We start from the raw sequence: 27381 nt of genomic DNA on the forward strand, positions 1-27381 counted from the left end.
CCCCCCTCCTCATTCCTCAAACACACAACCACCACTGGCTGTAAAGACACAATGGAAAGGGGCAATGGGAGGGACTGCGCGATGGTGTGACAGAGATGGCGCGATGGAGAGGAATAAAAGGCCTTTGGAAACTTCTCCGAAAGTAGAAGGCAACAAACAGGAAGGGGAAGAAGGAGGGAGGGATGGAGGAGGAGGAGGAGGAGGAGGAGGAGGAGGAGGAGGAACCAAAGCGGTTGACTGGCAGGTGAAATGTTTGGGAGGGGAGTAAACTCACACACTTGATGTCTTCTTTCACCCTCCGAGACATTAATGACTTGGTTCACGTCGAGTTATTCACGTTGCTCGGTCCCCTTTGACCTTCCAGTTGGAAGTGAGTGAGTCCAGAAGAGCCAACATGCGGTCAAAGACTCGTTGTGGAATATTAAATGTTTGGGGTTCAGAGCATTAATATAGCGGCTAACAGCTATTCGCTCTCTGAAGACATGGTGGAGTAATTGACGTTAATATTTGTTTCGCGATCAGGCATATTCATAATACATTTCCACACATCGACAGCCCAACATTGAGACATGTTGGCTGATTCAGTAAAATACTGTTTGTGCATCAGTTCAGTGGAGTCAGGACAAAACAACCAAATTACGGTTCAGTTTTCACTGTGTTTTTAGAGCAATTTCCACTCATGTAACAAGTCTATAATTCAGCCTTTCTTAATAAAAAACAACCTATTTTTTAGGTTTCTGCTTGAAATAACATATCCAAACTAAAAAGGCTGTATCTCTGCAACCACAAAGGCTATTTGAATAATGTTGGTGTTATAATCAAGGCAACCCATGAGAGCTTTTGTTCAGATGTGTAAATATTAGTATATTTGTTATTGGTTAAGAGTAAATAAAGATGAAACACAGCAAAAATAGAAGTTTCAGGTTTGCCTAGGAAAAAAAAGCACTTTCAGGATGATTATCTCTTGGAAAGGTGCAAAGGTCGAAACCCATCCCTTAATCCCAATCCTAACCCCACTCAGATCATATCAACATATGTGAATAGAATCTCTGCAAAGTTTTACTTTGAAAAAGTGAAGCAGAACAAAGTTAGAGAGGTACAGATTAATTATGCAAAATGGACATTTGGGCACATTTGGGCACCATCTCTGCAATTTGAATTTTCTCATGTACCAAACCATATATTTCACTTGTATATTACGTATGGTGTTCAATACATCCGAATACAGCAGTCTTTGGCTTTCGTTTTTCTTCTTCTAATCAACAAAGATAAGCAGCATTTGCTGACTGTAAAGCGCTAAAGAGATTCATGTTGCTGTGTTCTTTAGCTCATATCTCGGTGATGCTTTGGTGCAGAAGGATGTAAAGATGTTTAGAATCTGTGTTAAGTCCTCTTGCTTTTTGCTATCTGGCTTTTTCTGATAGCACCGAGCTACGCGTTGAGAGTTCCGGAAACGTGCTGAGTGGGCTGACTTCTGACAAAATTATGATTATGATATTTTAATAATTCTTTTAGTTGGTGTTCGAGTTATGTTGAAATGGCTTACTAATTCTTGTAAGTTATGTTGTTTAATTTGATGTATAACATCAATATATTTGCTCATGTTTATTGTGATGTTTTACACAATTTAACCATAATGTGTACATTTCCAATTGGGGGGCACGGTTTTTAAAAGGTTTATTGCGTTAGTATTTTCTTTCACGTCCAGTTACATCCCCCCTAATAATTCTAGGAATGTTTTTAATTCCGACCCTTTTAAGACACAATTAACCAGAGTGGCTGGGCGCTGGCTCGCTGAAGCACTCAACAACACACAGAGATGGAAAATATTGCGGCCCACAGCGGCTGCAAAACTGGCTCCATATTCTTAGCACCCAAATTGCATTTTACCCCGTTTATTTAGTCCTTTCTGAACGGCCAAATCCATCAGAGCATCTGGGAGTTCGAATAAACTGATGTGGACATCAGCTGATGCGGCTTAAACCGGAGTTCGCTGTCCTGGGGTCAGCGTGAACCTGTAAATATCTTCTATTATTACATCCAAAGAAACTTTGGAGACTTTCTTTAAGAATGACATCAGTCATTTGCCACGTTGGTATTCCCAGTCTGCATTATGTCTCGGCAATCGTACCTGAACAAGATGACAAAAATGGTGGAGCATTTTCAGGCGTTAAAAGTCTAAATATCAGTCTGTTGTAAACATCTGTCAACAATAACCCAGAAACCTTCCGAAGAGTGTCGTCCTCTCTGAACATCTAAAGGATTTAAAGTGTGAGAAGACGCTGCTCTCCGGTTCAGAGAGGAAAGGAAATCCGCATTGGGACAATGTTACCATGCAGATGTTCCAATACACGTACTAACACGCTATTTAGGAGGCCAATAATAAATAGGTCCCAACACACAGTATTTAGACTATTGCGTTTGATCTTTTGGTCCATGGATGTGAAAGGTCACAGGAAGATCAGGTGATTTTATCTGAATTTTACAATCAGAAGTCTTAACTTTTTGTTGCTTTGTGAGCCACTGAACCACTTCCCTAAGGATGAACGGGGCCCCGCCCCCAACACGGTATCCAGTTCTCTTCACACGTCCAATACCAGCATCACAATAGAACAGAGAGCCGGCGTCATCATCAGGGGGCGTCTCCAAACAACTGCAGGCCAGCCGCTTTTGAAGAATACACAGGTCAAAGAAACAGTTACTTCCTGTTAGATCCGATCTGTATCTTTTTATGTCTGCCTGTGAAACACTTTGCTAATCGTTTTCATGTGTTGTCTACATAAGCTCTGTTATTTGTGTACCCTAGATATGTTTTTAGAGTGTTAAGTATTACAACTGCACAGAAAAATAGGATTTTATACCAAACGTGGTGTTTGTCGTCAAATCTGAGAGTCAATCAGCTCTCTGATCTGGAGACAGCCAGGCGTTTCCCATCATGCATTGGGTCATGCAGTCAGTGGAGAGCAACTGCGGCTGCTGGCTCTAAAAGCTGTGGCCGCCTCGCTCTCGTGATGTCACCGTTGACCACGTGTGCACAACGTCAGAGCAAGTCAGACTCAAATCTAGGACTCGCTCATCTCGAACGAGCCTATGATGGCGATTCTGTCCCACAATCCTTTGCACGGCCGAAGACGAGCCGATGTGACCAATTACAGACAGCAGACATGTGAGCATGGGGGTCGGTAGTAGTATAGTCCTAACTGTACAGGTAATGATGAGGGCATACTAAAAGTAAAAAGAAAAAGTAGGCGATTTGGAACCATCTTAGCTCAGTGTGTTAGCGCGCTAACATTTGCTAGCACAAGACGGGATGAGGCTGATGGGAATGTCACTAGTTTTGCAGGAACTTGGCCATAAACCAAAGAAATGGGCGATTACAAATGTTGAACCATGAAATAAAACATCACTTAGCTGGTGAGATATAGTGATGATTTAGAGCTCAAAAAGGATTGAATGAAGACTTCCACGTTTCCTCAATAAGTACCGATTAACTGAGAGGGACAAAAACGTATCGATGCTTCTGTGTTGGGTTCACATCTTTACTGAGTCACAGTTTAAACATTTTTCACCAGCAAATGACAGAGGAGGAAACACAAGATGGAGAAAAAAGAACAAAACAGAAATCACAAAAAGAACAGAAATCTGTAAAAGCATTTTTTTTGTCATTGAGAAATGATTGTAGTTAAAAATCTGTGTTGTACCGAACAACAGTGGAATGAGAAGATGACGAAGAGGAGTCCTACGTAAGATGTCCCCTCTGGGGTAGAACCCCCACCTGCTCTGCTTCTTCTTTTCTCCCTCCTCTGGCTCCCCCATGTGTTAATGCACAGGCGGTGCATGATTGCGGCTGACACGGTGGATACATTCAAGACACCGAACACAACGAAACACACACTGAGCAGCAACAAACAACAGAGGTCAAGGGTCAAGGGACAAGAGACGGGAGCGCTAGCCGGAAAAAGAGACAAACTGCTTCCTGTCAGAATAATCACGTTTGACTCTTGGACTCACGGAGCGGTTCAGCACAATCACCGATTCCTTCACTGTGCCTCATCGCGTCGGACAGACGGCAGGATCCATCATCTCATTTTCCATCTGTTACATAATCTGGATTATCTTCATCACCACTTCCTTCCTTCCTCTAAAAGCCTTGCAGTGTCACGCATCTGCTGCAGGTCTCTATAGGTCAGCAGATCTGTGACACTGCGAGTGTGCGGGATACGGGATCCGCCTCCGTCGATGCCCCGCCCACAGGCGCTCGGCCCAGCCGGTTCTTTGTCCCATCGCAAACAGACGGACGGAGAGGAAGAGGAAGAGGGGATTAGCCTCTCGTCACTTTCAAGTTCCTCTCTCTCTTTGTGTGTCTCCTCTCAGAGTCTGCGGCTGGCCGCGGGGCATCTAACGACCCCTGTGACCCCTGACCCTAGCAGAGGTCAGAGACGTAGTCAAAATCCTTGAAGTGGTCCTGTTCCTTGCAGGAGAGGGTGCGGCGCTCGCGAGGCGGCGTGAGGGCGGGAGCCTCGGCTGTGAACTCCATGTCGAAGTTGCTGACGTCCTCTTTTCCTCCGATGGTCGGGACGAACGGGGGCGGGAGCTTCCGCTGAAGGAGATCCTCCCAGTCGATGCCCTAAACGACAGGTATGTTTAGTTTCTCACCAGCGGCACTCTCAGGGACATCGAGATTCACAAAGTGAAGCCTCACCCTAAAGAACGGTTGTTTTTTCACATCTTCGGCGTCCTTTTCTCCAGAGCCCAGACGTCTTTCTGGATTCCTCCTCAGCAACTACAAACACAAAAAGTACAAATTTACCAGCTCACCTTTTACTCTCTATGGTGATCAGTGATCAGTGAAATGTTTTAATGTGTTTCAGTGGGCGGAGTCTGACCCGTCTCATGACGCCGATGGCTTCGGTGGAGAGGAAGCGAGGGTAGCGCACTTCGTCGTTCACTATGCTGTCAAAAACCTCCTCTTCATCATCGCCTGGGAACGGAGACTGAAAGAAACCGACACGTTAGTGCACGTGTTAATCACGTATTGGACCTCCGTCTCTGAAAGCCTCGATTGTATAATATACACGATGAACATTACCAGACTATCAACGAGTGGATGTTCCTTTTAAAAGGGGAACAGGGAAAGGATGACCGCGCCAAAGCCAATCCTCCATTATGGACAGCGATGCCAACCGCCCCGTGACTCTGGTCTGGACCGGGAGTGGTGCAATGAACTGCTCTTTACAGAGTCCATCTCAACTCTATCCACTAAATGTATATTGATTAATCTATCCACTCTTTAACCAATGAATCAATTAATCCGAACAACTAATTTTCCAGCCTTTATGTTTAGCCAAGCGAACCACATGCTGGCTGTAGTTTTACATTATAGGTACACACACGAGCGGTGCCGCTCTTCCTTTATATTGATTTGGGAAATGTCCAAAATCCAAGCATGCAGAGGTCGCCAAAGGATCTTTCATAGACACACAATAGCCCGGCTGCGTATCCTCACCTCACCAACCAACATCTCATAGACGAGCACCCCGAGCCCCCACCAGTCCACTGCTCTGGTGTACGATGTGTCCGTCAGCACCTCCGGGGCCAGAAACTCAGGAGTCCCACAGAATGTGCTAGTCCTGTCCCCAAAACCCATGCCTTAAAGGGACGAAGGAGTGAGGGGGGAGTAGATTTTAGAGTTGATGAAAGGGGGGCTGGCGTGATGAATAAGTAACAGACACTCACCTTCTTTACAGAGCCCAAAGTCGGCTATCTTCACAAAACCCTCCTTGTCCAGCAGCAGGTTGTCCAATTTAAGATCCCTGACAGAGAAAAAGGACGTGGATTTATGTTGAATACCGAGGGAGTATTTGTTCCTCCCTTTTTTACAGCATGTGCAACTATCTGAGTCCTCACCGATACACAATCTTATGGTCGTGAAGGAACTGCAGACCCAAGACCACACAAGCAGAGTAGAACCTGTTGGAATAACAATGAACAGAGAATTCAACATATATATACATATACGGTATACATACACTCGTACATGGTGACGCCTCACACACACACACACACACACACACACACACACAGACACAGCAGAACTCACACAGCGCGGGGCTCAGAAAAGACGTCGGCGTGTATGTGCATCATGAGGTCCCCTCCTGCCGTGTACTCCATGACGAAACACACATGCTCCGGCGTCTGGAAGCATGCGAACAGGTTGACCAGGAAAGGGTGGTGCGAGCCGTTGACGGTCTCAAAGATCCGCTTCTCACACATCAGACTGGAGACAGACAGAGAGGGGAGGCAGAGGGGAGGTGAATGACATCTTGGTTGAGGTTGGCGAGCGCTGCGATTGCGAAACGCGGTTACCTTTCCACTTCATCCCTCGCCACGATGTCACCCTTCTTCAGGGCTTTGATGGCGTACAGGCTGCCGGTCCGTTTGTACTCCGAAAGCAACACCTGGGGAGATTCACATGTTTTTGTTATTATCAGTAATTCTCTAAAAAACAACAACCGTGTGTCGGGTCGCGTATCCTGACGTCACATTAACTAAAGTGACGCGTGACATGCAAAATAATGTCAACTTTCACACAGCGAGTTGATCCATTGTTAATATAAAAAAATGGATTTCTGCAGTTCAAGTACTTGGTGAAGAGACACAATTAGCATTCAGGCGAACAATGCCAGTTGTGTTCATCATGTGAGGAAGAAGTCAAGTTTGAGCACCTTCCCAAAGTGGCCCCTGCCGAGCACTGCGATCAGTTTGAAGTCCTGGAGGCCCAGAGGGCCTCTGCTGGGTCTGAGAGGGAGAGATTATAGACACGGCATGCAATAAAACATAACAGGAGGTCATATTTAAATGTGTAAAAACCTCCATAACAGCTACGTTGTGAATAATGTTCAGCATGCGACTCTAATCGGCAGTCTCACTCACACGCGCGCACACACACACACACACACGCACACACACACACACACACACACACACACACACACACACACACACACACACACACACACACACACACACACACACACACAGTAAAAAGAGGTTACAACACAGGACCATATTGTGTGGGGGTGTGTTCCTGGTGTCAAGCTGTGTTGGCCATAGTGCAAAAAGATATGCTCAGGTGTGGTTTCCGTCTGCGTGTGTGTGTTTGTGTGTTTGTGTGTGTGTGTGAGAAGGACATGGTTCCCCCTTTGAGTTCGCACCTGCGCAAAGAGTTCTGGGACAGCGATCTGGTTGGCGGCTCGTGAACCGGGACATCCGGCGCGGCCGGGGGCTCGATGGCCGGCGTCGTCTGTTCCTGTTGAACAATGGAGAGACGATGAAGAAGACAGGACACATGAGAATGTGTCAGTCCAATGAGTGCACGTGGGAGAGGAACAATAATAATAATAATGACGGCTGGCATCTGTAACGACCTTCAGTCACAACGGACAAACCGACAGAGCCATCGACGCGCATCACGACCGGTGGCCAGATTCCCTGCTGGCCGACAGCCTCGCTCCTCCCCTCTTCCTGTCCACTCCGCCCGCCCCTTGCTCACTACTAATTAGTTCTCTAAAAACACATCAGAGTAATTAATCCCATAATACTTCAACCCCATTGAACACACCATCTGCTGCAGGCCCTCCACTCCTCTGACTCTCTCTGCTCTTTGGTGCGTCTGCGGTCTCTAAAATGCAAGTTGGCTTTATCGCCGTGACCGTAGCTAAGCAACTAAGCAACTAAGCAACTAAGCAACTAAGCATCGTCAGAGGTCCGCAATACTTTATTTAGGATATGAGAAAAATGAATAAATAAATAGATAGAATATATATATATGATAACGTGAGATTCAATCCCTCTGACTTTAAGTTATTATAATATTAATTTAAAATGGTAATTTGAAGGTTACTCATGGGGTTCCTCAAGACTCAGTGCTGGCCCATTATTCTTTATTTAATCCATAAATGCAAGTTTTGCAAAATTGTTATTTTGTTGAAATTTGGAACTCCAAAAGAATTAAAAGAATTGGTTTGATTTTAACAAAAGTATCTCCATATTTAAGCAAACCATGCTCTTTGGTAATTGTTTTGTTTTGCGTGTGTAAGTTGCGTTTCTATAGACGCCAAAAACATTTTCGGTTGGTAAAATCAACACATGATTTTTAAAGTCCTGTTGATGTTGCAACTTGTGTTTTGTTATCTTTTTTCCCTTTCTTTCTTTCTTTCTTTCTTTCTCTCTCTCTCTCTCTCTCTCTCTCTCTCACACTTCCTCTTGCTGCCACCTCTCCAGTCCTCTCCCCCATTATCACCCTCTCCAGTTTATCAGACTAGGAAACTAATGCAGATTTGGCCTTGATTAAATTAAAGCCCCCCCCCCCAAATCCAATTACATCTCATTAAAGCTGTCTCCCTGAGTCTCCAGCTCTCCATTTCTCTCATCATTCATCCTCTGCCTGCCAGTCTTATGTTTCACTGCAGCACACAGTGCCTGTGCCTGCAGGTAGGAAGTGAGCACAATAGTGACACGATAGTGATCAAATCCTCCTTCCTCTTTGGCCTCCGTCCCTCTGACTCACCAAGGGAGCATCGGGGTCCACCACATCTCTCTGGGTTTCAGCTTTGGGTGAAGAGTCGCTGCCCAGATTCAGCTTCTCCACTGAGATTTCTCTGCGCGCGCACACACACACACACACGTATTATTATTTGTCAAAAAATTATGATTGATAAGATCTTTATCATAATTCGATCACTAGAAAATAACTTTCAGCACCAAACTTGAGAGTCCTGTTTTGCATAACTTCTGCACTTACTGCCTCTTTTATTACCAACAAGTTGTGCCTGAATGTCTCATTTCAAACACTTCAAATAAAAAAACAAATGAATTAAAAAGCCTTTTTTCAAGTCATACTGGTTACCCACCCAGTGCCCTGTGTGAGTGTGTTGCCCGTGAAACTGGGAGTGTAGGCAGGGGCGTTGCTTCCACTGGGGATGGCGTTCCTCAGCAGGCGGACCCAGGTGGCGATGTCCACGTTCATCTGACGAGCACGCAGGAAGGCTTTACCTGAAACACCCGCAGAGGAATGGAAGTCAGGGAGGGAACGGGAAACCATCAAAAACATTGGTTTGCCGCCGCGTCTCATTGCGGTCTGTATTTACCGGAAGAAGAAATGAAAGAGAATCCATTCATGCTAACTTCAGCATCTGATGGAGGATGTCTCCTGCTGAGCTTGCATTTCCTGTAAATGTTTAGAATCCTAGTTCCAGAAAATACCACAAGCCATTAACACTTTATGTGCTCAACCCATTTGGCCTGCTTGTTTGTTTGGAATGGGTAAAAACACTCTGGAAATAACTCACAATGATGATTACAAACAAAAATGAAAGAGGAACTGTAATGATGAAATATATCATCATCACTGCTTGTTGTATGGTAGAAATGCTTCTACCTGACCTCGAGGTTGGGAAAAAGCGATCTATATTTCTCTAATATTTAGCTTTTACTGAACATTCATTTGGGTTTTCAGGAGGTATTTTGGTTGTAGTGAACTGATGAAGTAGTAGTATTAGACATTAGTCATGTTCAGCAAATCAGTTTCTTGTCACGGTGACCTTGATCTTTGACCTGGAAATCAAATCCAGTTTTTGCCTAAATTAGAAAAACACTGAAAACATGACACCTCCACAGCAGTAACTAATAACACACTATATCTCTCTCTACCAGTAACCCCCTCTCTTTCTCACACACACACCAACTCAATAGGGTGCCTCTGAATATTAGATCATTCAACTACCACAACACAAAGGTTTGGAGACAGCTGTTAAACTGAAAACGTATAATTTGAAGAGTGAAGGGACCTCTATAAGGCTGTGAGCGTACTTGAACTCACCGTGCTGCTTAGAGAAGACCTTCTTCTGCCTCTGGAGTCTTCGGCCTCTCTCTATCACAGGGTTGAAGAAGATCACCTGAAGCAAAAACAATATTTTGAAGCACAAAGCATGTGTCTACAGTGAGTGTACATCTGAGGCTGGAGCACCTGCAAGTGTCTCATGCACACGCAGGCTATAAGGAGCTGTGTAGGCGGATATCTATTACTCTTTACCTGTCACATACCGCTGTGTGAGTGTGTGTGTGTGTGTGTGTGTGTGTGTGTGTGTGTGTGTGTGTGTCCTGTACCTCTGCCAGCAGCAGCCCCTGTGGCTCCAGTTCCAGCTGGACTCTGTGCCTTTGGTTGTCCAGGAACTCCTCTAACTTTAGGTACTTCAGAGCGCACAGGGAGCGGTAATCTCTCCAGTACACTGCGATCTCCATCTCCCGGGACTAATCGCACACAAAAACAAAACACAACAGTTTGATTGTTGGTCCAGCATCAAGTTTAGGTTGAATCACAGTGTTAAGGAGCGATTACTGTTACTCACTCTCTCCAGCTCCACAATGAACGTCTGGTCCCAGGTCTGCTCTCCCACTGCCTTCCACACTGTCTGACCCACCACTGTGTTCTCCAGCTTGAGTACTGCGCTCACCTCCGCTGTAAAACACACACACACACACACACACACGATCTGTTTAACGTCACATATTCGTATTTGTACACTGAACATCGAGGGGCACCCATACGATACAAGAATCAAAGAGAAGCACTCACAGGAGAGCTCCTCATTCTTGCCGGGGATCTTCAGGCTCATGCTGCTGGTGCTGCGGCTGTAGAGGCCACTCAGTTTGAAGGAGGGGCGTCCGTCTCCCAGGGAGTAAGAGGGAAGGACCAGCGGGGTCCCTCTGCTTCGCCCTGGGACGACCTCCAGCAGCCCCACACAGCCCAGAAGGTGCACCTGAAGAGTACCTGGAAGGAAGAAAACATCTCCGCAGGTAAGAAAATGAAAAGAAACAAGGATGTAAAAGTTCAAACTAATTCCCTTTTCCAACAGCACAGTGTCTGTGTCTACCTGTGAGTGGGGATGGTTTGCTCATGGTGCTGTACTGGTTGTGGACGTAGGGGGTGCTGTGGCGGGAGCTGAAGGCTGAGGAGGTGGTCAGCACCAGCTCCTCCTTGATGAGGCAGGCCTTGGGATGGTCCTCGGGCAGCTCCTGCAGCCTCTGTTCCAGAGAGCACCTGAGCAGGTCCAGGCGCTGGGACGACTCGCTCAGACCACACTGAGCCTGCAGACATCAAGGTTTTTTTTACTGAGGGCTTTTTTGGGGGGGGGCAGGTTTGTTGTTGTTGTGAGTACAACCTGCATTGATCTTAAGAAGGGGAATTAGGATTCTGCAGCAGCAATGCTAATATTTTTTTAAAAAAACAGTCAACTATTTGATCTGCAGTCTCATTCGGTCTCAGTCGGCCGGTTGCAGTGAAGTAAATAAAGACACAAAGGATCGTTCATCATTCAGGAATAACAACGTGGATATGTCTGCATGTATTGATCCGAGCACTCGCGTAAGAACGTAGCACTATCAGGGCGGTAGATATGTTTTGAATTTATGAACAATGCTGTTATCTCTTTGTTTCCCTGTATGTGGAAAGTGGAATTTGGACCAAAGGTTAAATCAAGACCACAAAAAAAGGTGTTGGCGCTCTGACCTCAGCCATGGCCTTCTTGTCCTGGACCTTTCCCGCCCCCAGCAGTCGCAGCATGTTCTTGGCGCCCTCGGCCATGGCGTGCTCCACGCGGTAGTGATGCCATAGCTCCTCCACACGCAGCTCCATCCCGCACATGTCCGGCTTACCTGGGACACAGTGCCAAGTTTAGCCGGTGACACATGAACAGCGGTGTACACTGGGGATGCATGTTGATCACCATGGTCAGGTTCGTTTGGCAACAGATGTATACAAAAACAATTATTCCAGATTCGATCAGAGTTATTGAGCTTGGCTTGTGTGGAAGGGTTTACTTGTTTTTCTGTGGGCTCAAATATTCACTCTCAAACGTGCAATAATTTTGTCCGCATGGCTCAGCGAAGACGAGCTGTGAACACCTTTTAAGTTGATAAGGTAGTGGACAGTGGCTTTTTAATGTTTGAAGGTTACTCATGGGGTTCCTCAAGATTCAGTGCTAGGCCCATTATTCTTTATTTGGTCCATAAATTGGACGTGCAAGTTTTCAAAAATGTTATTTTGTTGGGGTTGTAATTTGGAACTCCAAAAGAATTAAAAGAATTGGTTTGATTTTAACAAAGTATCTCCATATTTGAGCACGTTTGTTTTGTGTGTGTAAGTTACGTTTGTATATACGGCAAAAAATGTTTCGGTCGGTAGAACAAAAACATGATTTCAGTCCTGTTGTGTTTTGTTATCTTTTTTCCCTTTCTTTCTCTCTTTCTTTCTCTCTCGCTCTCTCTCTGTCTCTCTCAGATTCGGCCTTGACTTCATGTACTCATTCATGTACTCATTTGGAAAACTACTCAGATACAACCGCACCAGATACCGCTAGGGCAACGTGGCGTTAGCCTCTGGAAGTTCTTGCGTGTTGCTCGTCAGCCACATGATTTATAAGACATTGTTAGAACTGTAATGGTATTATTAATTACTCATATCAGAACCTAGTATGGGCAAGTACTCAAATATAAGAACAACTAAAGAAGTGGTATTGGTGCATCCCTGAACCAAGCCAGTGTGAGACAGAAAATCTTAATGATGAGTTAGAAATAGAATAAACAGGTTATTTTCCGACACCTTTCAGTCAAGTGATCCCTTGTTAATATAAAAATATGAATTAATCGCAGCTTCAAAAGCACAGTGCCAGAAGAGAGGAAAGTAAAAGGAGAATGGAGAGAAAACAAACTAGAGGCTTGATCCTAGAATCAGTCAGCTGCCGCTCTGAGCTTTTGTTTCCCTCTCTGCTCGTCCTCTCTTTCATGCCCGACTCCTTCCTTCACTCTGTCGTCATCTCGGACTCGGCCCTTTCAGTCTCCCTCCCTTCCTGCCTCCTCTCTAACCTCTGCTAAATGAGGCATGGCTTTTAGTTGTTGGGCAACATCAAGGGGATACAGGAACATCAATAAGGCTCTAACCTGGGAGAGCGAGAGGGCTGTAATGGAATATGTGCGTGTGTGTGTGTGTGTGTGTGTGTGTGTTGACTCGAAGACTGTACACTGTGAAGTTCTGAGGTAGGAATCGATCCATTACCACCCGCATCATAAAATATGCAGTGTTTATAAGTTTTATAACAGGTGGGATGAAAGAGGAATTGGAAGATGAGCGAGGATAAAATAAAAATAATAATAATAATAAAAGCGTGATAGGTACTTTGGCCGTCCTCAGATTGCTCCGTGGCCTGCATGGCCTTTCGGATCTGCATGCGGATGATGTCGATTTTGGTCTTGCTGTCCTGCAGCATCTGCTGAGCCATCTGGAGCAGCTTCTTGTCCTGTGGAGGCGACAGAAGGCACGGGAGGCAATCAGGTCGAGAGGAAAGGGACGAAATATGACGAAATATGACGAAATATGACGAAATATGACACAATCTGCCGCGGTCGCAGTGAGCGAGGGTTTCGGCCGACAGGTCGAGCCAGATGAATACCTTGGTGCCTCCGTTGGCATAGATGGGAATCATGTTCTCTGCTCCTTGTTTGACCTTCAGCTCGATGTTTAGCTGCCGTTCCAAAGCTGCGATGCGCTGCTGGTTGGCCGTCGGCCGGTTGAGCGACCCCGGGGACCTGGGGGCATCTGGGAAGGAGGAGGGTTGGATGGTAAGACGTCAGGTTACTGTTGGCACTTAATGTTAAAGACCATAAACTACTACAAACTACTCTTGTGTACTGCCAAAGCCAACAATAGGTTTCTGTATTGATTTCCTGCCTTTGAGGGAGCCACTGGTTTTAGTGTATGCCAGTGTGATATAAAAAAATACTTGCTTGAGAAATGTAACTCATCATTTTGAATGTTTGATGTTTTAACATTAATAGATTTGATCATTTAATTCCAATTCATGGGTTAGGATGTTTGAAAATAGATTTGCACTTTAACTTGGGTGATGACGGCACACGGTGCTTCCCTGAGCTCCCGTAGATTTCCGCCAGTTTTAAATGTATTTTGACTAAATTAAATTAAAATTTGTTATACAACTGGCAAACTGACTGCGTAGGTTGTGTGTAAGAAAGTGATTAAAGTGAAACGGGGTTAGCCCCAAAGCGAGCAATAACTTCAGTCCGGGCTCACTTAAGGTGGGCTGACTTTTAAGGTGGACCAGCTATTCTCATGTTAGTGAGAAGCTCACAAAAGGAGATGAGAGTTATTTGCTCATTGAAAAAGAGGCCCCCGGTGGAAGGTCATCACTGTACAGCCGCTATGGCGTTTCACATCTTTCTTTGTTTACTTTTGTTAATTACATTCGTTGTTCAAGGGATTATTCTTTTTTTTTTTTTATTCATCTTTTTTGTTTGAAAGAAAACATTTTCAGATATATATCCAAATCCTAAATTGGGTGTGGTGTGAAGAAACCAGGGGTTTATTTGTAGTCCATATCGCCCAGCACTGAAACATAATGTAACTGGTATGCTAGCGGCTCAACGGTCCACTTTAACAGCCTTAAGCGCCATAACATTTTATACAGACATCTGAGCTTTCCTAGGATGAATCACCATCAGTATGTTCCAAATGGCACATCCCACAGTGGCAGAGCTTATGAACCACCCTCCATGCTGTACCTTTGTTGTCATCAGTGCCCTTGACCACAATGTGCGCTTCCAGCTCCTGCAGCTGAGCCTGGAGGGACTCTAGCTTGCGCTTGAAGCTGCGGATCTGTGAGTCCACCTGCTGGGCATTCCTCTTGTCGGTGGTGGCCCTGCGCAGATTCTCCGCGCCCTCCTTGATCTTCAGCTCCTTGCGGATCTCCCTACGGATCCTCTCTCGGTGCTCGTCCAGGCGCTGCTGCACGCTGGAGTCTGAGAAGTCAGAGTTCTGGTCCAGGCCGAGCTGCTGGAGCACCGACAGCCCGCCTGGATCGCTCTGAAGGAGGAGAAGAGGAGGGAGGGCACGGTGGTTAGAGAGAAGTCACAAAAGACAGAAACATATATAGGAAAAACACAGGATTGTTCAATTTGAGTTGAAAGCGCCACAGAATCAAAAGGCGACGTCCAGCTGAGAGCTGCTCAGCCGGGGTCACGCACAGTTCTGACGAAGTGCAGAGCTGTGGGATGAAAGGAGGGCGAAAACCTCAACATGTGAAGCATCAAAGTAGTAAAGAGTCGAGCTCCAGTAAACAGACACACATGTATGAAAATGTAACATGGATGAGTCAAGACAATGGAACACGAACGTGTACATTTACTGTATCATACGGGGAAAAAAGTTATACAGCTCTAAAAATATTACTGAAGGATGCATCAATGCATTTCTAGTAGGGGTGGGTAATCCTTCAGAAAGAGGATCGGCGGTTCGATCCCCGATAGCCCACGTCGATGTGTCCTTGGGCAAGACACTTAACCCCAAAATTGCTCCCATAGCTGTGCCTACGGTGTATGAATGTTAGTTAGTCCTGATGCGCAGGTGGAACCTTAGCTCCTCCCATCAGTGTATGGGTGAAGATGTCATGTAGTGTTAAAGTGCTTTGAGTGGTTGGAAGACGAGAAAAGCGCTGTACAGGTCCATTTACCATCACACGTCTGCTTCACCATTTTGTTTAAATAAAATTGCTTGAAGTGAGATGAAACGAGGGGAAACTTTATCTTATGAGATGCAACATCTGTTGATTATTGAAATAAAAAAAGTGCATTGTCACAAGACTATTGTACACGGTCACATGACCAGAGCCATTTACTTCTTGGCTGCACAAAGACCAAAACAAAAGCTTTCAAAATAATTTTGGTATTAAAGTATGTTATCACTAACATTTATAGTACACTAGCCTTACTATATTCAATTCACAATTACACATACAAATAAGTAGTTATTGTTCTATCTAACGTTCTACTCTTCTTTCTTTTACCTTCACTCCAAGTCACGCTCAAACACCACCAGCCACTTTATTAGGCACGCCAGTTCGCGTGGCAGCAACTCGATGCATTTAAGCAAAGCAGAAATGGTCGAGACGATGTGCTGATGTTCTAACCGAGCGTCAGCATGACGGAAGAAACGGTGATTTCCTGCAGCAGAGCTGAGAAGTTCTCGGTGCCACCCGAGGCTGAAGAGAAGGCACCGAGAACGACAGCAAGGGAGAGTTTGTTGGGCACAAGAAACTCTGAACCGGACGTTTTTACGACAAAGAACCTCCGGAGCGAGGAGCGAGACAGCTCATACAGCTCACAACAATGCACAGGAATGAGAATTTGCGAGTGGTTCGCTCTCGGATAGGAGATGGTTTTATTTTTTGCAGGAAGTGAACGAGGAAGACGACAGAAACGGGAAGGGCCGCAGTAGTGGGTGTAAAGGAAATGCTGAGGGCCCGCCGCGGCCCCCGGTTTGCCTACCGAAGACTCTGTGTCACTCTGCTCTGTGTGGGAGTCGAGTGGTTTATCGCCCGGCAGGCCCTCCAGTGCGTCCTCACTGGCCATGTTTGGCCTCCTTCTGGTCTCGCGCCCGGGCCCACCCTCCCTGTTAACACGTTCGGCACCGACAGCAGCGCCGATCAGGGCCACGCCGCTTTTTCCTGCCTCCTTTAAAATCCAGGATGTCCTTCCCCTCCGGGAATTGAAAGGCGGTATGAAAAACTTGAGCGAGTGAACGAGAGGCGGAGGAGAGGAAGAGAGAACAGCACAGACCGAGCCCCACCTCGCTGCTTCCTGTTCTGCTCATTGCCAGAGAGAGGCCGAGGCGTCATGCACTTTACACACACACACACACACACACACACACACACACACACACACACACACACACACACACACACACACACACACACACACACACACACACACACACACACACACACACACACACACACACACACACACACACACACACACACACACACACACACACACACACACACACACACACACACACACGGGTTGTTTTGTAAGTGAGAGAGCTCACATCCACTCTGCTTCCTGCTACTGGGTCTCCAAAGCTGTTGCGATAGATTGATGTCATAGTACGTGGGCCATCAGATCATGTATGTCTGTGTTTGCGTGCATGTGTTTTCAGCATGTGAAAGTACACTACAGACATGTGCACCAGTATTTCTATTATCAACATGCAGATTTATAAAGACATTAGGCCGTACTGAGAGAAGGTGACAAGGGACAAAACATTCCCATTATGAAGCACGAGAAAGACCTTCTACTGAAAGGGATTTGGCTCTAAATGAGCTGTAGAAAGGTCTTCATGGTAAGTTGTGTTATGAACGAGCCAAACTTTCCTCATGTGAACACTGAGACGCCAAAAGCAAAGATCTTTAAAAAGTGACGAAGAGACTCTGCTTTAAAAAAAACAACAACTGTAAACATGACGCATCCGTGCATCAAGTTCACTGAAGGGTTAACACTACGCTTTATAAACACACACACCGCAAGTCGACTGGTAGCTGCACTGGCTTTTTCGGAAGCTCGCACAAGCTGAGTCGTCACCTTACGAGACGTGAGCGGGGGTCCCACCGCTGTCTGACTTCTGTCCTCTTCCTGTCAGTGAGAGACACACACACGCACGCACGCACACACACACACACACACACACACACACACACACACACACACACACACACACACACACACACACACACACACACACACACACACACACACACACACACACACACACACACACACACACACACACACACACACACACACACACACACACACACACACACACACACACACACACACACACACACACACACACACACACGTTTGCGGGATCGCAGGGTCCTTCCCTTCCGAGCCCTCACTGTGTGGCAGATGGCCCTCTTTGCTGAACTCTCTATTTGTCACACAGTGTGTGTGTGGATGTGTGTTATCCCACAATGCTAGGAGGGAATAGGAAGTGAAACAATGTGAAGTCAATAAGCAAAACGCGGGCAGTTGTTCCGGCTTGGCAAAGCTGTGTGTCCAATATCTATATATTTAGAATGCTTTCCTTACCAAGCAGCTGTGGCTCTCAGTGCTTCCTCTGTGCTGTGGACAGGTGGCTGCAGAGATAAAAGCCCCCATGCATCCATACTGTGTCTCTCACTCCCCGTTTTGTTGTTTACAAATACTGCTGAGCTGTCATTTTAACTCCGCTGTAACGAAACTGGAAACTGGAAACTGGACTTGGCCTGAAGACGAGCTGCGCTCAGCCTGCAACATCAAACTGCCGCACTCATTGCGACTGTGAAAAACATGCAGTGACTAAAACACGGTGCGGACCACAGTATCAGGAACTACGATCACACCGGTTTATACATACATGCTCTTAAAGTTATAGTCTCACACCTGGTCAGGACTGAAATCATTTCAGAAAGGGTTTAAGCTCTTAAGGTTTATTCATACATTACATTACATGTCATTTAGCTGACGCTTTTATCCAAAGCGACTTACAATAAGTGCATTAAACCATGAGTCCAAACTCAGAACAACAAGAATCAAGCAAGTACAATTTCTTCAATAACGTTAAACTACAAAGTGCTATCAGTAAGAGCCATTTAAGTGATACCAAAGTGCTACTACGGCTCTACCTTCCCTATTCAAGGTATAGTCGAAAAAGATGTGTTTTTAGTTTGCGAAGGAAGGTGTAGAGACTTTCTGCTGTCCTGATGTCAATGGGGAGCTCGTTCCACCAATGAGGAGCCAGCACAGCAAACAGTCGTGATTTTGTTGAGTGTTTAGCTCGAAGTGACGGAACTACAAGCCGATTGGCAGAAGCCGAGCGAAGTGAACGAGGTGGGGTGTACGGTTTGACCATGTCCTGGATGTAGACCGGACCCGATCTGTTCGCAGCACGGTACGCAAGTACTAATGTTTTGAAGCGGATGCGGGCGGCCACCGGTAACCAGTGTTGGCACCTCTCAGTTGCAATACTTTTTTCAAAGTGTTCTATTGTAGAGCTGAGAGGAACTACTGAGAGTGGGGAACCATGACTAAGTTGGGTGTGTCAGCCAGCAAGGGTACGCTAGGAAATGAAAATGATCCAAACCAAAACCCAGAGTTCTAACAACTCTTTTCCAATGGAAGCAGCTGGAGCAGTGGCTAAATTGAGCGAGAAAGTCGCCAACACTGACTCCCTTTAGGCCTCCCTACAAAGCCACTCCCCCAAAAATTATTGTTATAAACACAAACAACAAACACGGCTATTGTTAACACTCAAAGCTGTTGAGCCAGCGGCTCGTGGAAGACTCTGTGACGCACAACGAGTGCGACCGGCAGGTCGGCCGTCATCACATTCAGGCCGAATGAAAAGACTGGACCGCCACATCGGCTGTACTGGGTTCCAGTAAGTGTACCGGTGATGAAACTATTATTTATTGTTAGGAATATTGCAGATTAAAACAGTATAACACAAGGTCATGACATGAGCTTTAGTGTGTGTGTGTGTGTGTGTGTGTGTGTATGTGTGGTAAGCCAAACACTAAAGACGGACATAATTTGGGGGAAACACAACTTTAAATTCTCCTCACATCCTGATGTCTGCACACAGCTTCATTCAGCAGACAGTGGATAGGATTTGGGTTAAGAGGGTGGGAGGGGGGTTGGTTGGAGGCAGAGGTGGAGCGAAGAGAGAAGGGGGAGTGTGTGTGTGTGTGTGTGTGTGTGTGGGGGGGGGGGGCTAAACAGTGAATTCCAATCAACCTCTCCATAGACACACAAACAACAATCGTGTCTTCAGTTAAAACACAGCGAAGGATACCAAACAAATGACATAAATAATACACTGATGGAGGAAAAGCTTAAGCACCAACACACACACACACACACACACACACACACACACAGTAACCGCTTGGTAATGAATAAAACAGCACCGTTGGGCGATGTCAGCTGGATGTTGAGAGTGCTCTGCATGACACAGCGACTGAGAGGAGTGTGAGAGTTAACTCCAGGACACCGTGACGCTCGGCGTGCAGGCCGACTCGCTCAGTCGTCGAGTATGCAACGCTTTGGTGTTTTATGGGGGCTGATTGAGGGGGGGGCTGATGTTGTTAAGTTTCATGTCTTTTGCAGGTCAACCAACTTTATTCAAGTGAAGTACTCAGTCTTAAGAAAAAAATCAGAAAAATGACCATAGCCAAATTCCCGGCCGATATCTGGTCTTACGGTTGAAACTTTGGCCCTCTATGAATGAGTTAACAGCTTACAGAATGTACCTTGGACTGTGTGTGTGTGTGTGTGTGTTTCCTGCTAATCCCTCAAATCCCTCATATTCCAGGGGAAATTCAGTTGCCAAATCTCCTTTTGCGGTCTTACAGTGCAACACGGCTGCACCGCCAGAGCTTGATGAAGACATCACGTGCCCCCCTTCCCCCAAAAGTCTGGGTAAACAGGTGAAAGACATGATGGTATTGTGTGTGTGTGTGTGTGTGTGTGTGTGTGTGTGTGTGTGTGTGTGTTGAGGCAGTATCCGCTCCACAGCTGGGGAGGAGCAAATCGTCGTGAATGGCATCTTTGTGACAGAGGGTCGATCTTCTCGAGAGACTTCGGTAAATGCTTGTGTGTTTGTGTTGCCGGGCTTTGTCCATTGTGAACTCCGTGGCAACAAACAGCCACTCTGTTCAAGCCGCTGAGGAATAAGGCGCCGTAAACCTTCTTCCCCCCACACCCCTCCATAAGAAAAGCCCTACAGTCCTCACACTTAATCTGCTCCTGTCGTGGTACGTACAGCGGCAGCTCTAGAGAAACCAGACAGCTCTCTGAAACCATTCAAGAAACAACATTTTTAAGGACTAAACCGTTCTGAACAGCTATCAAATGTGTCTAAAAAAAACTTGTACAAAACCCACAAGAGCTAACTCTGACCAGCTCAGAGGTTAAAAAAAACAAAAAAAAACAATAAAAAGGTACTTGGACTTGAATCCTACAGCCATAGCCTACCGTTCTCTGAACCTGCATATAAAAAAGACAGCAAACAACGTTGTTGACCTACAACAGTCAACCCGGATCAGGGTGTTATTCAAAGGAGAGATAATGAGGTGCTTCGCGGCTTCAGAGTTGTAACTACTGTAACCTCCCTCCGTATGTGGAAGAGCAGGGCCCACACATTGAAGGGCAACCAGGAAGACGGATCAGGATGCAACAGTAGTAGTCTGAGCTGCATGAAGACAGGGAGCTGTGGGATGACGGGGCCGTAATGTCTGAGGTCTGCTGGACGCTGCAGAGACTTTCTGCAGCCGTCCGATCATCTCGGGGTTCGTACATACACAGAATGACCTCCACTCCCTCTTTCCAGTGACATGGGCCCACAGGGAGTGAGGCTTCCGACTGAGAGAGCCAAACAGACACGTGCACACGTTGCTGGGACTGCAGCAGGTAACAGGGATTCATTCTAGAAAGAAAGACACATACACAACAACAACAACAACAACAAGGTGCACACACAACGATGCACTAAACAACATGTTTAGTGCATCGTGTTGTGTTCCAGCATCTTTACAGCTCCTCAAATCCCACTCGAATCAAACAGCCCGAAACATGAATGAGATCAAACTGCCACAGGATTTGACGCGTTAGCATATCCCCCCCACCCCCCTCCTCCGGCTCCTTGGGACAAATCCAAACTCAGATGTTGCCTAAATGCATGCGCGGATGTCAACGGGAGATTTTAAATCAGAATAAAACTCAAACACATGGGCATAAATCTGCGGTGGTTGAGGTTCTCTCCCGCTGTGCCCGTCTGTGTCCTGAACTCGGCAGGTAGCAGGTCACATGGCACGCTTCATGGCAGATGCTCACGCAACATGCTCGCGAGCCACCGACAGCGGTGCAGGAGGGGAGAGCCCCGCCGTGTGATGGAATGGGTGAGCAGGCCTGATGCTAATGGACGTGGAAAGCAGATTAAAAATGATTATGGCAGAAGGGCTGAGGCGGATAAGAGGTCCATTCTATAATGCAGATGGTTATCCCTCTTTACTGGTGCTGTTGATTACGATCGTGCGGCGCTCACAAAGAAGAGGGAAAACACACACGAGCAGAGTGTGTTTTCCGAGCAGATTTGTGTCATTTTAATAAAGATATGGTGGCTCATGAAAACTGGAGCCCCATTAGCAAAAGGTGACATGCTTTAAGGTCTCCGCAGACCCAGCAGTGGTTTGATTCCAATAGTTCATTGTGTTTAATAGGATAAGGCTGGAATTATTCTACATTGTTCTTATTGTTGACAAATCCAGTGAAAAAAAGACCAAAATCAACAATGCGTTATGTATTCAATCTGAATACAATGCAACTTGTCTGTGGCTTTCAGCAACATGTCTACGTGCTCCTACTGACAACATAAAACCGTTAAAACAGGTCCAACATTGAGTGTATAGTTTCATTTGAAAGAAAAAGTAGAAATACACTGAAAGGTCTGAAAAGGCATTAGATGTTTGATTATACATCAGCTGCTCAGGGTCTTAGGACTCCCTCTCTACCATCTATGTATATTGCTGTATAAAACATACATTGTACAGAAACAGATCAAGACATTATAATTTAGTCTGCGTAACCTCTGTAAACATCAGCATGAAGACAAATATAGATGCCTTTCTCCATTGACAATGATGAGGAGAATGCAAATATGACATGAGACCAAAATCTGTCATGTGAAAGAAGACGATGGAGTCCACATTTTGCTTAAACTCCGAGACGCTTCGTCCTCCTCTTTAAAGACTATTTAGTACTCATAACCTCCTGCGCATTGTTGGCGCTAGATAAAAAGAAGCCAAACTCACAATAGCACCTGGCTGCTGTTTGTGTCCCAGCAGTTCAGCCTCAGAGACTTTAATAACAACAATGGCTCCAGTTTGAGTTACCCTCCGGTTCTCCCTCACAAACAGGTCATAATCTCTCAGCGAGGTGAACTGCATGACAATTCATGTATGCAATGTCTGTTTGGGCTTTCCCACTTGTTGTTGTTTTGTTTTAGCAGCCGATGTATGTTCTTCCAGAAGTCAGTGTACTCCAGTCAACTACTGTACACCACCAGTTCTGTTGATTCAATATTAGGGCTTTGGTCAAGACCGACCTAATGGAGTCCAAGTCAAGACCAAGTCCAGAGCAAAAAATACTTTTCAAGACCACATTAGGCAGAAGCATCTTTCCTCTACCAATGCAGTGATCAAGGAGGTAGGGTGCTACAGCCTTTTTCAATACAAAAACCTCCTTTTGTTTGTCCCTTTTACCTCGGAGTGTTCTTTTCAGTTCCAACCCAAGGCCAAACACCACAGGCTGCCTCACAAGCACCGCTGAGCCTCAGAGCCCACCGGCATTACACAACTACTTTAGCAACCAATCAATGCTCGGCTCTCAGGCGGACACGCGGCTCCTAAGTGGCTCCCATCCTTTGTGACCTTCCCATCCCCGAGTCGCACTGAGCCAAACATCATTTCTAGATTGAAATTACGATACGTCGCTCGCACAACGCAAGACCAACTTGACCCTCTTAGCAACACATTCTTCAATCCTGTAATACTGCAATCTCTTAAAGCCCTAAAAACACTCAGACCGGCCAGCTCCGAAACAACCAAGATGTAGCGGAACACAAGCAAGCAGCATAACTAGCAGTTAGTCCGTCCTTCACCAGTTTGTGTGTTCCTCCTTTTGTTGGCTTGGTCTCAGTTATAACTAATCCTCTGAAAAGCCTGTGTGGTGACTGGCATATAGCAACAACAGCTGGTGTGAGGGGGTCAGTGGGAGCACTGGCACGGAAACACAGGGCGTCACGGATGTTGGTTGGAAGAGATACTTAGAATTTTTGGGATTTGTTATCCACACTGGCATTTTCAGATATCGGCATTCCTATGTGTCTGGCACTAATACGGGCTGCGTAACTGCACCCGAATGGCCCATCTGGTTCGTTGACGCCATTAAGATGTCTCGTCGATGCACTGCAGCAGCCACGAGCCTGTCTACTGGTGCGTCTGGGAGAGAGGCAGATTTCTGCAGGGACGGCGTAATCCTGGATTCATGCAAGAGGGACTGGATGTTGTGTGTGTGTGTGTGTGTGTGTGTGTGTGTGTGTGTGTGTGTGTGTGTGTGTGTGTGTGTGTGTGTGTGTGTGTGTGTGTGTGTGTGTGTGTGTGTGTGTGTGAGACTGAGGGCACTAATGCCACCCGACTAGGAGGTCAGACACACAGTGAAGTCCACTCTTCTAATCCTATTATCCATGGCAGTGGCAGCTGGAGACACACATTATGGTGAGTGTGATGCAAGATATCGCTGTGTATTATAACGCGCGTGAGACCATCGTGTGTGTGTGTGTGTGTGCATGCTCGAAAGTCTTCAAATGCCATTAAAGAAATGGACCGAGTTGGCCTCCGCTCTCTTGGCTGATCAATAAAAAAGTAATTTGGGCGGGGGGGGGTTGAAGAGTCGACTTCGCTCCCCACCACTGTGAGTGAATCTGCTCTGACTCTTATAGATAATAACTACAGGAAACCAACAGAAATAAAGAATTCATGAGAGGGAGGCCGCGGAGCATATCACTACCTCAGAGTGTATTTCATATTATCAGCTCATCCTCGGCAGGAGACGCTTGAGTTACATTCCTCACAGCTATCTGCAGGAAGGCCGACATCGACGTGGTAGAGAGAGAGAGCACGAAAGCACTAATAGTTAAGCTACACTTTACACTGATGGCCTCCTTCTGCGCATATATGGATAATGTGTTTTTAACAAAAGAGAGAGAGATGGGGAGGGAAGACAGGTGTCATCCCAGTTGTTTTCCTCTTCGAGCCCAAACAGGATGAGGGCCTTGATGAGCTATTCAGGAGAAATGAAAGGGGGGAAAAGGGTGATGAAGCGCTGTTCAATCCATCATTGTTACACAGGTGACCCCTTGATCTCAATCAGCCCGTCTGCTGGACGGGAGTAATGATGGCTGAGCCCCTGTCGTGGTCACAGAAGGGGGCTGAACGTACCGCTGAGGTACAGCAATCATCGAGGGGTTACGGACTGAGGCCATAACGATCTTCAGATGGGGGCAATAATACACAACACTATTGATAAGTACTTCACACAACCCCACTTCAAAAGACCTTTTTTTACCATCCCTTTAAATGGGCTTCCCTTTCTTACAGGAAGCGTTTTCAGGGATCAATCTGCAGTGGAAAAGACATAGTGGTGCACTGTGGTCCATATGAGTAGTTATTGATAACCACCAAACCCACGTGCAGTGCAGCTTTCCAAGAAACACTCGACTGCACCTCCCCCCATTCAGGGAAACTGCTAAATGTCACTGAAGGAGACGGTTTTCACTCCCAAGTGATGAAGCGTGAGCAAGTTGATTTCTGAGGAAAAAGGGAGATATGTCTGGAATACATTGCATGTATTTCTGCACCAAGTTGGTGTATTTTAAACTTTATAATACTGCAACGTCCTCTGCAGCAGTTTAACCTTGTGCTGGCTCCTGGCCCCGGCACACAGCCTTTAATTTTTAACGTTTCCCTCCTCTGCGGGCTGAACTAGGCTGACACCAGGGTAGCTGTAACCCTACCCCTCCAAATTAGACCGGAGGCTCGAGCACCACAACGTCTCCCATGACTCAGCCCAGACTCCACCTGAGGGCCACGGCCGGGTCACGTACGGGAAAGCGTTGCATTTCGTTTGTGAAATAGCGTCGATCCACTCATTGTGTGTGAAATATAAATAAGTAATAATTTTAGATGTCAACATGTAGTCAAACTAACTACAGTCTTCTGTTCAGAAAACATGGCTGGTGTTGTCCATTGGCTGTTATTAGAGAAATAGCAGTCCTACTTTCATATTATTCTGCTTTACACTTTCCTATTCATACTCCATAAAAATAAAACTGTCGGCTATTGTACCGTTTTCTACAACTGCTTGACACAAGTTCTGTATCACACCACTTAGTTTAACTTGCTGCCGTCTTCAACAATGCCAGTGTTCATTGGTGGAAAGTAACTAAGCACATTTACTCTAGTTCTGTACTTAGGTCATATTGTTATACTTCACTTGTATAGTTCAATGTTATGCTCCTTTAAACTTCTACTGCTGATGGAAATGTTTTACTTTTTACACCACTACATGTATTGATGTAATGGGAGTATTTACCAGGCACGGCAGGTGTAATGAAAGACGATATTGAGTTGCATCATGGGTAGTCTCATCATGTAGGCTCTTGCATTTTTTCTGGAGCATTTCCCAATTTAAGAATTACAAGTTAGGCTGTTTTAGCCTCTCCCACTTCAATTTAGAACATGGGGGGGTAAGCTAATTTTTTTGCAACAGTAAATCCCAGGAATAGCCTTCTGGAGAACACCATCCCTCATCAGAGTATTCCCATCACAGACCTCCGGACATCAACAGGAGTCAATGAAAACACCTCCAGATGTTTCCCCCACACCATGGATCTTCCAGCATGGCAAATTAAAAAGGAAGAAAAGTTGTGAACTCACTTGTAGCTCGTTGTTATTGGCCATCATGTGCCGGGCGGGCGGCCAATTAGACGGCGACGCCGGGGAGACTTCTGCTGCTGTTCGTGTCACTTCTCGGGTCCTTCAGATCATCGTGCACATCACGGATGAGCTCCTCAAACACGAGCCGCCCGGCGTCCTGTAGAAAGGATCAACGTGGAGTCACTCAACGCTCCCCGGGCCAAATGCGCACTTTCATGTGGAGAATCGCACGAGAATCGAGACGGACGCGTGGTTAAAAAAACCGTGACGTTTGGAGACGAGACACGGGAGCAGGTGGGGAGAGGAGAGAGGAGGAGGAGGAGACCATCACCTCCTGGACTCTTGGTCTGCAACACGCATTGCAGTCCGTCCGGTAGTAGTGAGAGAGCGACCCGGCTGCTGCTGCGGGCTGTCTTCTCATGCTCGGGGAGGGGGAACAACCCGCTGCGAAGAAACCCGAGACCCGCCGGGATTCACCCCCACACCGGGCTCTGATTGCGAGTGGCAACTGAGGCCATCCTTCACCCCCGCGGCGGTGCACTCCTGCTCGGCTCTGCGGAAAGCTGAGAGCCGGCTGAGCGACGCTGGGAGGCGGGGAGGAGGAGGGAGCAGATGTGAAGTCAGTTCAGCAGCAAAGAGTGCAGCTTCCGGTAACGACCTACAAAATAGTACCGGCTTAGGTTGAGGGTTATTTAGCCGACTACTGTGGCGTGTATTACAACATAAGTTGTGAGTCGGGTACCAAGCTACGTCACGGAAAACTAGCGTTACGTCACTCACGGACAGAATTAAGCTCACCGATAGTGTACTATAGGTTAAACATATTACAACTAAACCATTTTCACGGTCAACATAGTTACAGAAGCACTCGCTGTGGTACATGGAAGTCTCCTTTACCGCACAGCATACACATATATACACGTTGTTTTTA

At 46.3% G+C, this 27381-nt stretch overlaps 1 protein-coding gene across 4 annotated transcripts; it reads right to left on the bottom strand.

Moving 5' to 3' along the window:
• Nucleotides 1-3511: 3511 nt before the first annotated feature.
• LOC117734731 (serine/threonine-protein kinase N1-like) lies at nt 3512-27037 on the bottom strand. Of its 4 annotated transcripts, XM_034538996.1 has the most exons (23): nt 26782-27037; nt 26451-26607; nt 14635-14935; nt 13509-13654; nt 13235-13355; nt 11570-11715; nt 10935-11148; nt 10637-10831; nt 10410-10519; nt 10168-10311; nt 9881-9956; nt 8913-9054; nt 8570-8660; nt 7215-7309; nt 6726-6798; nt 6367-6458; nt 6101-6277; nt 5908-5970; nt 5737-5813; nt 5507-5649; nt 4887-4994; nt 4703-4783; nt 3512-4627 (listed from the first exon to the last, which is right to left on the bottom strand). In XM_034538996.1, the coding sequence occupies exons 2-23, from the start codon at nt 26475-26477 to the stop codon at nt 4424-4426; spliced, it is 2826 nt and encodes a 941-aa protein (XP_034394887.1). In that variant the 5' UTR covers nt 26478-26607; nt 26782-27037; the 3' UTR covers nt 3512-4423. The 4 variants fall into 4 exon arrangements, with proteins under 4 accessions (XP_034394887.1, XP_034394886.1, XP_034394888.1 ...); XM_034538995.1 differs by lacking the exons at nt 26451-26607; nt 26782-27037 and adding an exon at nt 18007-18240; XM_034538997.1 differs by lacking the exons at nt 26451-26607; nt 26782-27037 and adding an exon at nt 16697-16785.
• Between the last annotated feature and the right edge of the window lie 344 nt (nt 27038-27381).

The sequence above is a fragment of the Cyclopterus lumpus genome, chromosome 8 (assembly GCF_009769545.1).
Source record: "Cyclopterus lumpus isolate fCycLum1 chromosome 8, fCycLum1.pri, whole genome shotgun sequence".
Classification (NCBI taxonomy): domain Eukaryota; kingdom Metazoa; phylum Chordata; class Actinopteri; order Perciformes; family Cyclopteridae; genus Cyclopterus; species Cyclopterus lumpus.